At 39.9% G+C, this 14,425-nt stretch overlaps 1 protein-coding gene across 3 annotated transcripts in view; it reads left to right on the top strand.

Annotated features, from left to right (window-relative positions):
* Nucleotides 1–14,425, top strand: part of FARP2 (FERM, ARH/RhoGEF and pleckstrin domain protein 2) — a 70,317-nt gene that overhangs the window by 33,153 nt on the left and 22,739 nt on the right. For 2 of the 3 annotated variants that reach the window (XM_079315533.1, XM_079315534.1), the window contains exons 8-13: nucleotides 320–467; nucleotides 1,181–1,270; nucleotides 2,374–2,537; nucleotides 2,669–2,737; nucleotides 4,162–4,219; nucleotides 4,905–5,145. In XM_079315533.1, coding sequence (XP_079171659.1) covers nucleotides 320–467; nucleotides 1,181–1,270; nucleotides 2,374–2,537; nucleotides 2,669–2,737; nucleotides 4,162–4,219; nucleotides 4,905–5,145 — 770 coding nt within the window. Of the gene's footprint in view, nucleotides 1–319; nucleotides 468–1,180; nucleotides 1,271–2,373; nucleotides 2,538–2,668; nucleotides 2,738–4,161; nucleotides 4,220–4,904; nucleotides 6,031–14,425 lie in introns of all 3 variants that reach the window. The other variant, XM_079315535.1, reaches the window with a different exon arrangement.

Here is a 14,425-nt window from a genome sequence, read left to right as displayed (position 1 = left end):
CTCTATGAGCTCTCCTTATCTTAGTTAATGCTAATATGTACACAAGCAAGCAGGAGGAGGAGCATTATGGATTGAATTTGGATTTGTTCAACTTGATGGTTTCTCAAGTAAAAAAACTCTGAGCTAATTAATTTCTCAGCATCTGTCTTGGGATGTACTTGACTTTGGCCACCAGATGTGTCATGACAGAACTTTCAGTATAACTCATGACTTGGAGTGAAACTCCCTAACTAGATGAGACAGAAAATTCTCACTTAGTGCCAGAGTTCAGACTAGAATCAGACTGTTCTTAAAACTTTATTTTTTTTCCTCATTATAGGGGTCAAACTCCTGCTGAATCTGACTTTCAAGTGCTTGAAATTGCCCGGAAACTGGAGATGTATGGCATCAGATTCCACCTTGCCTCTGACCGTGAGGGCACCAAAATCAATCTGGCAGTTTCACACATGGGTGTGCTGGTGTTCCAGGTATGGCAGGGATGGCAGACTGTCTGTCCTTTAGCATGTCTTGGACTAAATCTCTCATTTTAAAATCAGGTGTCTCTGATGTCTTGAAAATTTAACATGTTCTATGGTCAAGGCGTGTCATTTAAGCCCCCAAAACAGTGTTTGGTGCAGCTTGTTCTTGTGCAGAGCATCAAAACCAAGTGACAGTAAAATAGAGAAGCTTTGTTTGAAGTTGTGTGTGATCAGAGAAAATCATCAATTCATTTGGAACAGCTCTGGGTCTGTCATCTTGGAATTTTGGTTTGATTTCTCTTCTTTTAATATTCCAGTGGATTTTTGCTGGGATATTGTTGCTCTTATTGTATAGGAATGCTGATTGATTGGGGGCATTAGTGTTGGAGGGACCAATTAGTGTCACTATGTCAGAATCCTGTTTATGAATTCAATGATAGGGTTTTCCTCTCCCCAAAACACAGATGCAGCTGATTGACTGAAATATTTCCATTTAGGTGCTCAGCTGTATCTTACCTGTTCTTTGGTTAATGTGGGGCAGCTTCTTTTGGAGGTGCATCAGCCACTGCAGTCCTGCAATTCCCCTCTCTTGTTCAAGGGAATATTGTCACCAGAACTACAAATCCAGCTGGATGTGTCTACATACCCACAACAGAATTTTGTTTGGTACTCTGCTTTTCTGAAACTTCTGCTAACATTTGATCATTCTCATTTTAATTCAGGGTAACACGAAAATCAATACCTTCAACTGGTCCAAGGTCCGTAAGCTGAGCTTCAAGAGGAAAAGATTCCTTATTAAGCTCCACCCAGAGGTCTGTGTAACTTTTACTGTAATATAGACTGGTCAATATTGGGAAAAAATCCCTATGCTTCAATTTATAATGAATATTTCTGGAGTATGTGATTTTATAAAACAGTCTCAGTGGGCAGGCTTGGCTGCATCAGAGTGTAAATCTTTCCTTTCTCACTCCACAGCTTAGGATCTTTAGAGTTTGTGTTTCAGTCTCAGCTTATCCTTGACACAAGCTTGCACATGTATAAATGTAAGACAGAAAAATATTACTGGACCCAAGTATTTGGTGCATCCTGTTTCAGTACTTCTATTTTGAAAAAGTTCCATCCACTTTCTTAGTTCAAATGAGAATTATCTGATACACTTCATGGAGGAATAGGTGGCTGAAACTATATTGTTGTAGCTTAATTTTAAGGATGGTGTGATTACTTTTGCTTCATCTTTTCTATACACCTCTGTAGCACAAGTATTATTTTTTATACTTTATACTGATTTACAGTAGATGTTTTTGATTGCAGATGTCATTGAAATTGTTGCTTCCATGCTGGATGACTAGATTGCATTCAGTGTTTAATTTATATTAAAATAGAGTGAAAAAACAACTTTGGGCATAATATAATTCATGTATCAAGGATACCTGAAACAGGACACACTGTCTGCTTATGTAGCAATGTGTCTTACCAAGAAACCCTCAGAAATTTCATGTGATAACTATGCTGTGACATATGCAGTATTTTCCAGTTTTGTCTAAATTTCCAGGAGACAAGCATCACAACTTCTAAAAAAGGAATAGTATTTTGAAATAGCTACCATTTCATTTCAATAATTCTATTTCTTTCAAATTTCTAAAGGTGGGTTATATTGAGCATTTTTCTAAAGTCAAGTGCTTTTTAAACACATAGTTTCAAGGTAAACAAAAACTTTTGACAGCTATGAAATAATTTTTAATGACATTCAGAACCACTCACACTTTTATGGAAGATGAGAAGTGACTTAGCAAAATCCTATGTCTTGCTGGAGTTCAGCTTTTTTGGTGGCACACTTTTGTGCCTTCCTTTTCTCCTTACTGTCATTTTAAGTGCTACTGAAACTTCTATTTTATTTTATTTTTTTTTTCCCCAGGGCCCATATCAAGATACATTGGAGTTTCTTTTGGGAAGTAGGGATGAGTGTAAAAACTTCTGGAAAATCTGTGTTGAGTATCACACATTCTTTAGGCTCTTTGACCAGCCAAAGCCAAAGGCTAAAGCAGTGTTCTTCTCCAGAGGGTCATCTTTCAGATACAGGTAGGGAGAAACACAACACACTCATTGTGTTTTAGAAAATGAGATCAAAAGGAAAAAGTATTCTAAAGACATTCCATCTCTAAAGCCCCTCCCCTGTGTTTGATAACCTTTGTACTTCTGTGGGTTCACAGTGGAAGAACACAGAAGCAGCTAGTGGATTATATTAAGGACAGTGGGATGAAGAGAACCCCATATGAAAGGTAAGATGAAATAAATAGCTTTGTCAAAAGATAGCTGAAACTTTCATAGTGCCCTTATTGCCTATATTTCAGTGTTTTAATGCTGCTTGGAGGCAGACTCATTATCAAATTTAAGGTAGCTAAACTAAAATGTAAAAAATTTAGTATTTTGTGGTGATAGAAGAAGCTTAGGAAAGTTTGGGCACCATGTTTTGATGTCTGTGGACAATGTGTGGCTTAGCTGTCTGAAAGTTCAGCACATGCTGAAGATTCCTTGATGTTAATGAGGATTTGTCTGTGCCACTGTAGCTGCAATCAGCCAGTGGCAGAGCACATAATGGAACTTGGGATCTGCAGGTTTGAAACTGTGGCCTTAAATACTCAGTTGTTTCTAAACACATAAATATATAAATTAAGAACATGCATTTTCATGATAAAATTGGTTTTTTTCCTTACTTGACTCTAAAGCTGTTCAGTCTACACGAGGGAAAACTCCTCCTACTCCAAATACTAATCCAAACTACATATGGGAAACTCTTACTCCTAATCCAAAAGATTATAGGGATTTAATAGTAATTTTAAAAAATTTGCATTAATCTACTATTAATAAATATTTTTCATGTCTCAGACTCCAGTTGAGCACCTTTTCTATTTGGAATATTGATTTTCTATTTAATTATTGACATAGAATGAATTTAACCATGAGTGTCATGCAGGATACCACTTTTTGGAGTCTAACATTTTGTATGGTTGACTGAACTAGTGAAAATTTGTACAATTGTTGCAGATTAGCTCATTCTGGTTCTGAAGCCATTCTTCTGTAGATGTTTATAATAATGATGGCAAAGAACAGAGTTAAACTACAATGTGCTGTTTAGTATTCAGCCCCAAACTGTTCCTGAAGTCTCCTTCAGTGGTACCAAGAGAGCCCCATCCAAGAGGGGGTTGGTCTCTTCTCCCAGGTAGCAAATGACAGGACAAGAGGAAATGGCTTCAAGGTGTGCCATGAGAAGTTTAGGTTGGATACTGGGAAGAATTTCTTCACTAAAAGGGTGGGCAGGCACTGGCACAGGCTGCCCAGGGAAGTGTTGGAGTCACTATCCATGGAGATGTTTGAAAAATGTAGTGATAAAGCACTTGGGGACATGGGTTAGTGTTTGGGGAACAGTTGGACTTGATGGTGTTTGAGGCCTTTTCCAATCTTAATGATTCTCTGATTCTGTGAATTATCTGGATCTGGCTTTATTCCATTTTTGCGCATTTCTTGCTCTTGCATCATTTAACTTACAACTCTTTACCTTTTAAAATTTGAACTAGTTATTAGCAAAACACAATAAAATAGAGGTTGAGATATTTCTGTTGGCTACTGGCATGTCTATAAGTGCTGGGGGAAGGAGTGAGGCTGATGCATGTCTTGGATGCTGACAGTCTGCTCTGTTCCACAGGAGGCACAGCAAGGTCAGAGCATCCACTCGCACCTCGAACACAGACGTGCCAAAGCAGGTCAGTTCTGCAGCACTCTTGGAGTTGTGGTCAAGGGCATGGACAAACAACTTTCTGAGGTGATAGTGAAAGAGTGAACTCACCAGAATTGCTGCCACTGTTTGCTCTTTGACTGGCTGCAGAGTTCTTTTTGTTGGTGTTGCTGATTTGACAGTTGTAGCCAGTGGAGTGTGAAGTGAGTAATATTTCACTCAAAGTTCCACTGAACTGAAAAGAAGTGTTGGACTTTCTAGTATGTTGTTATTTCAGAGGATTAGTTGATCTCCAGGTATTCTCTGACTGCTCTCTGACAGTCTCAAAGCTGTTCTAAGATGCCTTCTGCAGGACACAGCATGAAACAATAATTTCACTGAATGCTCTTGTATTACATCAGAGAGGTTAAGGAAACATCACAGAATTTCACTGTCATTTTGTTGTTTTTCTTTGGAGATGCTTGTTCAGCTATAAAATATAATAAAATATATACTTTTAACTTTCCATCCAGTTATCAGAATTAAGGAAAAAAATCTTGCTTTTTATATGGGCTGCTGGATCAGGTTATGTACAGTATCTGCTACAAAGTGAGCTCCTGTGAAGTTTATATTCCTTTTACACATGGATGCAACTGGATGTTGCATTTGTTTTTATGTATGGCAAAAACCTTTTTATCTGTTGTGTTTCTGCTTTTTTTTTCTCCCCCTTTTAGAGTGCCCCATTCACTGAGGGCTTGAGAACTCCAGGGTCTCCTGCCTCAACAGCTGCCCCCTTCCACTCGGGTCACTCCTTGACCAGTCCTGCTTCTATCCTGCCCATGTTTGCTGAACCCAGCCCTTTTTCCTTGGAGCCCAGAGCATCCTACACCAGGAATCCAGACAAAGGCACTGCAGCACCAGTGGAAGAAGCGGGGAGGAAGCTGATGCAGCAGCCTGGATCTCCCGTGCTCCAAGGTGTTGGGTTTGGTAGTGTTGCAGGAAACTGTGACCCGTCTTGTCCTGTTGTTGAGAGTGGTTGCGGTGTAGACGTAGATGTAGAGAGGAGTAGTAAGGAGAGCAGGGTTGCTGGTTGTAAAAATGACAATGATGAGGATGACTTTACCACAGGTGTATTCATTGCTGAAAAAGAGCAGCAGCGTGGCAGCCGAGGTGCCCCTCTTTTCACACTGACAAATTCTCAGTTACAGGTGTCAGAGGAGTTTATTGATGACGACCCAGCAGAAATGTCCTTTTTTGCTGGGGGCTCTGAGGCATTTTCCTATGTGTACAGTGGGTTAGAATTAAAGAGTTCTGAGTCAGCAGGTTTGACTGCAGATGCCCTCCAGCAAAACACAGTCTCTGCTCAGTCGAGCCCTGACAGGTACTCAACAGAGGCTGTGGATATGAACATGGAAGAGGAGTTTGAATTTGAAGAAGGCAGCGATTTCAACGGCAACGAGAGGCCCTCAGATACCTCGGAGCTGTTTGAGGTGAAAGCCCAGGCGAGCAGAATGCAGAGCCTGCTGAGCCCCTCAGAAACCAGCTCCCTGATCAACAACCGCTCTGAGAGCAGCTCCCTCAACAACCTGCCTCTGAATGGCACCTGCTCCCTGCACACCTACGGCTCTGCCAACCACTCCGAGGCCAGCTCCATGCTCAACTTCCCCGCCTGCTCCGTGCGCTCCGAGTCCAGCTCCGCCTTCCAGTTCACGGACATCATCGACCAGCTGGAGCAGCTCAGCTGCCCTCCCACCACCACTGAGGACTCCAGCAGCACAGACACTGACTCCTGGGACTCAGGAACAGCTGCACCTCTGGATGTCAACCTGTTCTTTAGCAACCCCTTTGCTCAAACCGCGGGGGACAGCTACGCCTTTGACTTTCAGAATAATTTAAAAAATCTCACGCAAGAAGACTGGACAGAGAAGTCACAAATCAACTGATTTGTCTTGATTTTTGTCATGGATCCCTCATGCTTTTCAGGCTTATCAGTCCAGTGGTTGGATTTTAAATCACATAACATGGTTGATTTTTAAATTTTTTTTAAATTTGTGTGCCAATTCTATGTTACTCAAGGCATTTGGTGCTGCGTTTCTGTGCATCACACTACGTCAAGAATGGGTTATCATAGACTACAATGTTAAATGGAAATATTTAATGGAAAATACTACATTGAGCAAAAAAACACTAATATTGGAGAATTTTAAGTATCAACTGGCTCATGCAGACATCACAACTTACAGTTTACTGAAGGATTTCTTCGGCTGTAAACATATCTGTGAGAGTCTCATATAATATGCTGTTCCTCCAAAATCCAAATAAAACAGTTACTTTTGCACATGCTTGTTAACCAGCAGCTGCATCCACTAAATTGCCTGTTTTCCTGCGCTGTAGCAAGATCCTCATTTTGGGTTTTTGTTTCCATAATCAAAAAAACCCAAACAATCTTCAAATCATCTCTGAAGGACAGTTTTAAAATACCAACCTATGCAACACATCTGTGGTATGCTTTGAAGAACAAATATCCTATACCTACCTACCTTTGCAAGGTAGTTTGGAAGAGGGAATGTGCATACAACCAAATAGAAATAGCAGTTTCCAAACTTCTCATGAAGACAAGCTTATTTGCTGACTTCCAGGTTCTTCAGCAGTTTTGCAGAAGTTTGGAGACAGACTGTAAAAGCACTTAATCCCCATCACATTTCCTTTTTCCTTATTAATCACTCTGCATAAAAATACTCATAAATTGATTCAGAAAAGTGTCCTATATCTGTGGAGGACAGCTGGTGGTAAACCTTGGTGTTAGCTTTAACTTTTTTTTTTTTTTTTTTAATATGGACTGTATTCAGAAAAATACTGTAATTTTTCTGAGAAGTTGAGTTTTTAGGAGAGGTAAATGCTATAGACAACAGAGCTTCAGGGCTTTTGTAAATCCTTTTAGACAGGTGACTGATGTGAGACTTGAGTTGTAAGTTTGGAGGTGTAATGGAAAAGACAACTGAATTGTTGCTTAACTGGTCACATTTAATTTAGCAACATTTATTGAGGTGAAACAACAAAAGTTGCAAAATGTCCTTCCCAACTACCATGGATTGTGGGAGTGAAATTCTGAGCTTGAGCTTGTAAGAGCATAAGAGCATTTTTTTAGACTACATGCAAGCAAGGATGGGAAATCCATAACACCTGACCTAAATTTTGTGATGGAAAGGATGATCTTTTCAGCCACTTAGTTTTGGGTTTCCTTTCTGCCCAGTTTTCAGTCCTCTGCAGAGAAAATGCAGTGCTGATACAGTTGCCTCCAAAAGAAGCAGCTTAGTTACAAACATAACTTTATGGTCAATATTATTGCTACTAGTTTAAATATGGTCTTGGTATATCATTAAAGACCTTCATTGTTTACTCAAACATTTAAAAATACTATTATTTCTCAAAATTCTGCTAACTAAAGCTTCAATGGGATACTTTTCAACATGAGGCAGAACTCGAGGAGGTAAAACCTCCTTTAGTCACCCATTTCTTCCAGGTTAGTTTTACCAAGGGATAACTATTGTGCACAGTGCTTGCTTTTATCTTGTGTTTGAGTGAAATGTGTGTTGTCTTGTGGGAAACCTGTCCCTTTCCAGCAGCACAGGAAGACAAAGCACATTTAGAACAAAATATTAGCTCAGACCTCCAGTAATGCACAACAAGGTGCTCTGGTTTTTTTTGCTATATATATTACTTTGATTTTATTTCTTTCTTGTTGAATGTGTGTTCTGGCTCTTTGTGGAACTTTATTCAGGCCTGTGGAGATGTTGTGGGTGTGTGGTGTGATATTTTGAAACAGGAGTTGAAGGAGGTCTGCAGTGGTGTAGAGAGCTGGTTCCTTTAAATGAGTTTTTAGGTGATTTGTCTCATTTCTTCCCAGAATGAACTACTTTATGTAACCTAAGGAAGAAAAAGAAAATCAACGAAAAGATAGAATTCTGTCTGCAAACTCTATAACAGGTGGTAACATCAGGGACAAGTGTATAGATAAAGATGTAGAGAAAGGCTGTTGATATCTTTGATCTTTTGAAAAGAGAATCAGGATTCAGCTATTACATATAACTGTGTCTGCCTCTGTTTCATGTCCTGTGCCTGTGCCTCAATCACAAGCATTCCTTTAAATGTGTTAGAACAGGGAATAAATCCAACTAAATTCTCCTAGTTTTCAAAAGACCTTGGAAAAAAGCTGCCTGTATTTTCAATGTACAGGCTTGCCAATTTGCCTTCTTGCACCATAGTTAGTTTGAAAAGGCATCTTCAGTGTTTTTCTTCCTGTATTTTTAACTGTGTGGATCTTTTCTTGGCAGTTCTAACTCTCAGGGATTCTCTTATTTTTGTAAAGAGAGCAGTAAGATCCTTAATGTAGTGCCCCTTCTGTTTTCCAAAGGAATGGTAGTGACTAGGATTTCAGTCTCCTACCTTAGGGCAAGTTGTGTGGATCCACAGGTGAGGAGGAGGTGAGGGGAGCTTTGACCCTGGTACAGATCAGTTTAGATGAAGTTTTCATGTACAGACTGAGAGTTCAGAGCTGCTGCTGTGCCCTGTTGGTTCTGTCTGTGCTCTGGCTGACTGACAGCATAGAGCTGTCATGGTTTCCTTCTGTGCTTCACTTGGTTTCCAAAACTCCATTGCTTCTGAGGATATCTTTGCATGCTGAGCTGTGTTGTTTTGTTCAAGGTTTCCCAGACAGACACAAAAGAGCAGAAAATTTGGTTCTGAAATAGAGGTTTTTTTTATAGCAAGAAAGCTGTGACCAAAGGTTCTTCATCATTTGCTTCAGATCCCCTTTCTGGTAGAGATGGAGAGAAAACCAGGTGCCCTTAAAGGAGTGTGGCAGCTCAGACCTTCTCAGGGAGCTCAAGCACCATGTGTGGGTTATTTCAGTGCAGTGGAATTGTCTTCTTCTCCCTTGGCTGTCTCCTGAGGTGGCAGGAGAAGGTGAGACAGGAATGTCTTTCCCTGCTCTGTCCCCCTCAATTATTTTTGGGTAGCATGAGGGGAGTGGTGAACTGGAGAGCAGCATGGTGTGTCCTGAGTCCTGGCAATGCCACTTCCAGCCTTATTCCCTGGGGTTTGTTTTGTTTTCTTGCTACAGTGTTGATTTCTGTTTATTTCCTGAGAACACAAGTTTTCCTTTCATGAAGTGTTAGAGCCAAGAGCCTGGCAGACCCTGAGCAGTGACCTCTGCTGTGGGAACCACTCTCCATGGAAAACAGGGGAAATGACCTAGGAAAAATGGCAATATTGAGAAGATCTTTGTCACATGTAAGAAAGCAGCATTTGAGGAGCTGTGCTAGGGCAGATAAAACCTAGGTGTGAACTTTGTGAGTCTGATTGTCCCCCTGCACATTTGCCTTGTGCCTCCCACCCCGTGGGGATCTGGGGACACAAACAGTTACGAACATTTCTGGCTGTGCTTTTCCAGTAGGAGAACCACAGGGGTTTCCAGCTGTGTTCTGGAAAGGCTGACCTGGAACAGAGATTAGACAGAGCAAAAGGAACAAAATAGGGATTTATTGAAAGGGCAGTGCAGGAACTTGGCTGGAGCTACACCCACATCAAATCCAAGGTGCCTTCTGGTCTCAAGTTTTACACTTTTAAAAGTTTTGGTTCATTTACATATTGGGGTCAGTTATCCAGCCACAGCCCCAGGCTATGAAGTCTCAGCCCCCTGGCTTGCCCCCTTTCCCTCACTGATATTTCTGCTTTTTAGGTACTAATTGTCCTTGATTCTCTAGCTAGAAAGGAATTGTTTTATCAAACTCCCCTGTGAAGAGAACTTACTAACACCTAATATGAAGTTTCAGAGTTACACACTAAGCAGCAGAGATTCTGAAAAAAATGAAAACTAAAACCCAGGGCATCATTCTGCTTCCACACAGTGCAGCCAGCAGCTTTTGCAGCACTTTTGGCTCAGCAAAGGGAGTGTGCCAGGACTCTTTTTCATCCTTCCATGTCTCTCTGTTGTGTTTTAGCAAACACAGGCAGCTGTAGGATGCATGCCAGTGTTAGTGGCTTTTCCCAGTGAGTCAGGCTGCTGGCCTTAGCTCTCTGCAGTGCTCAACTGAATGTTGCAATGTGACTGAAAGAAAGCAAAATGGGAGCAATTCAATCTCCACCTGTACTTCTCTGTGTGTACTTACAATCCTTCTGATGCTTAAACACATTTATTAAATGTAAAGCACTACATCAGAGCATTTTTGATCATCATCTATGCAGTTAATGAAACTTAATTTGCACAAAACATGGGTCATGGAATATTCTCTGACCTATCCACCACCTGGTTAAGCTTTAAGTTTACTAACCTGTGTTATCTATTGTGTGTAGACTTTGTAATTTTAAAGTATTCATTAGTAAAGTAATACATGTTTTATATTCCCAGTACTTGCCATATTTTATCTTAGGATGGAATAGGGCAATATATCAATCTACCCTCATCTTTCACTTTAATTTCCAGTAAATTTCAGAATTGCTGAATAATCTGGATAAAACCAAGTATTGATCTCCTTTTTCCTGTGGTTTTTTTTTTTTTTTTTTATTGTGGTCATAAGTGATTTTGTTTAAGGGATTTTTATTTTGGTTTTGTTTTTTTTTTGGTGTCTTGGTTATGTTTTGGTATTGGGGGTTTTGATTTTTTTTTTCTTTTTGTTTTTTTTTCTGGTGGTAGATTTTGTCCAGTTGCAAGTCTTGGTAGGGATGAGATTTTGTGAAGACACTAATAAAAACTGTTCTAATTTTATGCTTGTTTTGGTGCAAACCTGTCGGTAAGTCATTCCCATTATTGTCATTTTGCAAAATATTCTAAGCCATAGTTACTCAGTACTGAATGAGTGTAACCACAGGTCTCAGTGTAGCCTTTAGCTGTCATTGCCTGTCATTTTTAGGAATTTTTATAGGTGTATATGTATGGCTGTACATACACATTCTCTCTAAAGATGGGGAGACTTTACACCATAAAATCCTCTTCATTAACTACCTGCCCATGGGCTCCCATAGGATTACTCCAGTGGGTGAGATGGAGGTTTGGAAGTTCAAATTTGGAGCATGATTAATTGAAGCTGGTCTGTGGGAAGGTTTCCTGTACTTTTTCAAAACTCATAATGTTCCTCATTTGCTGGAATCCCAAAATTCCTGTTTATTGGTACGTAAAGGGGTACTGTGCCTTGGTTAGAGGGACTCCCCAATTCCATAGGTGCTACTCTTGCCAGGAAAAGATTACATTCAAACTAAGAGAGCTGGAATTTTTTAATTTTAATCTCTTGAACTTTATCTTTTATATGGTAAATGTTTATTGAATTATATGTTGGGATTTTGAGTATCTTTGTGTCTGTTCAGATTGCCAATTATGAACCTACAGATTTGTACTAATTCATAATTTTAATTGTTTATGCAATAAAACAAGGAAAACTTTGATATCAATGACAACATGGGCTTTTTAGCTTTATTTTTATTACCTTTACCTTTGAAATAGAATAAATATTTGTTCTCCTAGCCAAGGCAATTTATAGTTTTATTCCCAGCTTTGTCCACACAGTTTTCCACCTGTAGCACTATGTTGCAAATAGAGCACAATAGGCAAATGCTGGTGTGTGTGTTTCAAATTCCTGATTTGTGCAGATCTTTTGCTTGGGATACAAATGGGACTAGAAACTCAGATTTCTCTGTAGTATGAATATTTATTGTGGTGACCTTTCCCTTGAGCTCTCTCTCCTGTATATCTGTTTTTATTGGAAGATTTTTCTTTTTTGCAAACATAAGAAGGTGATTGCACATTTTCTAGCTGCCAGGTTTTCCTTCAGGTGTCTGTGGCCCATGCCCAGGTGAATCCTTTTCCCTGCAAACAGGGTTTTTACAAGGGTGATTCTTTGGGATTGTTTCAGCTGGTTTATGGGTGTCACCAGCACGTGTAGCAGTGACTTCACAGGTACTCAGCACTGGGGCACATGCCAAGTGCTGTAAATCTGCTTTAATAATTCTTCTGTACCTGTTTGAGGATAAAAAAAGAGATCTTTGAATTTAAAGTCTCTTGCATAGTTATTTAGATAATTTTCAATTCTCTTATCTCCCTACTGTTTCTCATCTTTTTCCCAAATTTTTCTCATCTTTTTAAAGCAGAGGGAAAATCTGCTAGTTGTGATGTTTTTTAATAAGGAAGATAGGGAAAATATCCAGGATTTTACTTGTAGCACATCAGCTTGTTAATGATTTCACTCTAGAAGTAATACTGTGTAGTTTCACTCTAGAAATAATAATTTGGTGTGTGTGTGTGATGGGTTCAGCAGGGCATTGGGTGTAAGGGAGGCTCAGAGCAGGCTCCCATTGTCCTCTGCAGGGCTTCAGCCTGAAAATCATCTCAGCTTTTGAAGCAGTAATAATAGCAATGATATAATAATAAAGTTATGTCTTTAAAGGTTTTCTGTGAAATGCAAGAGACACTCTGATAAGGAGCTGTTGCTGACATTTGACCCTCACATAACCTTTGTCCACCCTGTAATGCTGATTATTATTGGGGTACTAATTTAGTTGTCTGTCTTTTGAATTATTTTAAACATCCAGACATAAAGCTTACAGAACCTGTATTTTTTGCTTTGTACACTCAAATTTGGCTTTCTGTGTAGGAATTGAATTTAGCTGAAAAATGGAAATATGTGCTGAAAACAATCACTGGGAAGTGATGCCAAAAATTTGTTGTCTTATTATTCTGCTTGTTATCTCAGAGAAAATCAAATGGAGCCTGCTTCTACCTGACCAATATTGCACAGTAGCTGTGAAGGTTATGCTCAGCATTCTCACCAGATTCTGTAGCTGTGCTCTGGCATAATACAGAGCTTTTGCAATGTTTTATTGATTAGTTTTTTAAAATTTCTATTAGGTGTATAGTAGTCTTTATGAAACTGTGGGTTTGGTTGCTTAAGGATACTTTTTTAACTATGTAGTGTAACTAAGAAGTTTTAGTGTACTTGAAGATCTTTGAGTATGTGGAATGTTACACCAAGCTGATGCATTTTTAGATTCATTTGTGTGTGATGTGGAGGCAGAAATTTGCTGTGTACAGGATGCAGCCATGTCTGACTGTCTGGGCTACAGCACTGAATTCCCACATCATTGTGTGGAGGCTTGTGCTCACAGAATTTACAGACACAAATTTGGGATATTTGTGTGAGCTGCAGAGAACAGATTTCCACTTCATGCAGAACACTGAAACACAGAAACATCCCTCTGAAAGAATAATCCCTTTTAATGTAACTGGAGGATGCTGCCTGTGGGGAAGACCTCAGAGCACCAAGGTGTGATGTCAAAGGGAATCATTCACATGTTTTGATCTTCACATCAATAATTCTACCTAATTAGGAGTTTTCTACATTGAACAGCAGTTGAATGACTTCTCCCTTTACCATCCTTCTCTGTGAGAATGAGGAATTGCTGTACATCCTACCTGGAGTCCTCCTGTGCTGCTCTGGTGGAGAAGACTTGGGTTATGAGAATGAAAATTTCATTCCTCACTTGTTAATATCATTTGCCAAGACACCATCACACTGAGCTTAGATCAAATATTTAATTAAACAAATGGTAGCCAAAAAGCTGTCTCGAGCTGCTCTGTGACTTCTTATAGTATCTTCTAGGAAAAAAAAAAAGAAAAAAAAAAAAAAAGGAAAGTGACAGGACAAGAGGGAATGGCCTTAAGCTGAAGAAGGGAGATTTTAGATGGAGTAAATTCTTCCTTGTGAGGGTGGTTAGACCTGGCACTAAGAGAAGCTGTGGCTGCTCCTTCCCTGGCAGTGTCCAAGGCCAGGCTGGACAGGGCTTGGAGCAACCTGGGATAGGGGAAGGTGTCCCTGCCCATGGCAGGGGTGGGATTGGATGGGCTTTAGGGTCCCTTCCCACTCAAACCATTCTATGAATCCATCAGGCACTCTGGCTTTGGGGAGGGGTTCTTGCTTTTGGATTCAGTGTTTGGAATTATCTACTGGCCAGGTAAAAGGTAGAACAACCCAACTAAAAAAGCTTAGTTATATCCCTTTTGCTCCCACTGCATCTGAGCTTTCAGGCTGTCTGGTAGCAATTCAAGTTACAGATTCTAGAACTTAAAGAAGTTCCTCCCCCCTGCAAATTAATTTGTTTGGAAGCTGGTTTCTTTCAGCATTCCTGGCATGTACAATCAAACTTGTGCCTGGATAGGTGAAACAAATGTTTTTTTTTTTCATTGTTACTTTCCTGGGGTGATATT

Source organism: Erithacus rubecula, assembly GCF_903797595.1.
Source record: "Erithacus rubecula genome assembly, chromosome: 11".
Classification (NCBI taxonomy): domain Eukaryota; kingdom Metazoa; phylum Chordata; class Aves; order Passeriformes; family Muscicapidae; genus Erithacus; species Erithacus rubecula.
The sequence above is the reverse complement of the archived record's forward strand: the minus strand, read 5'-3'. Positions and strand labels throughout refer to the sequence as shown.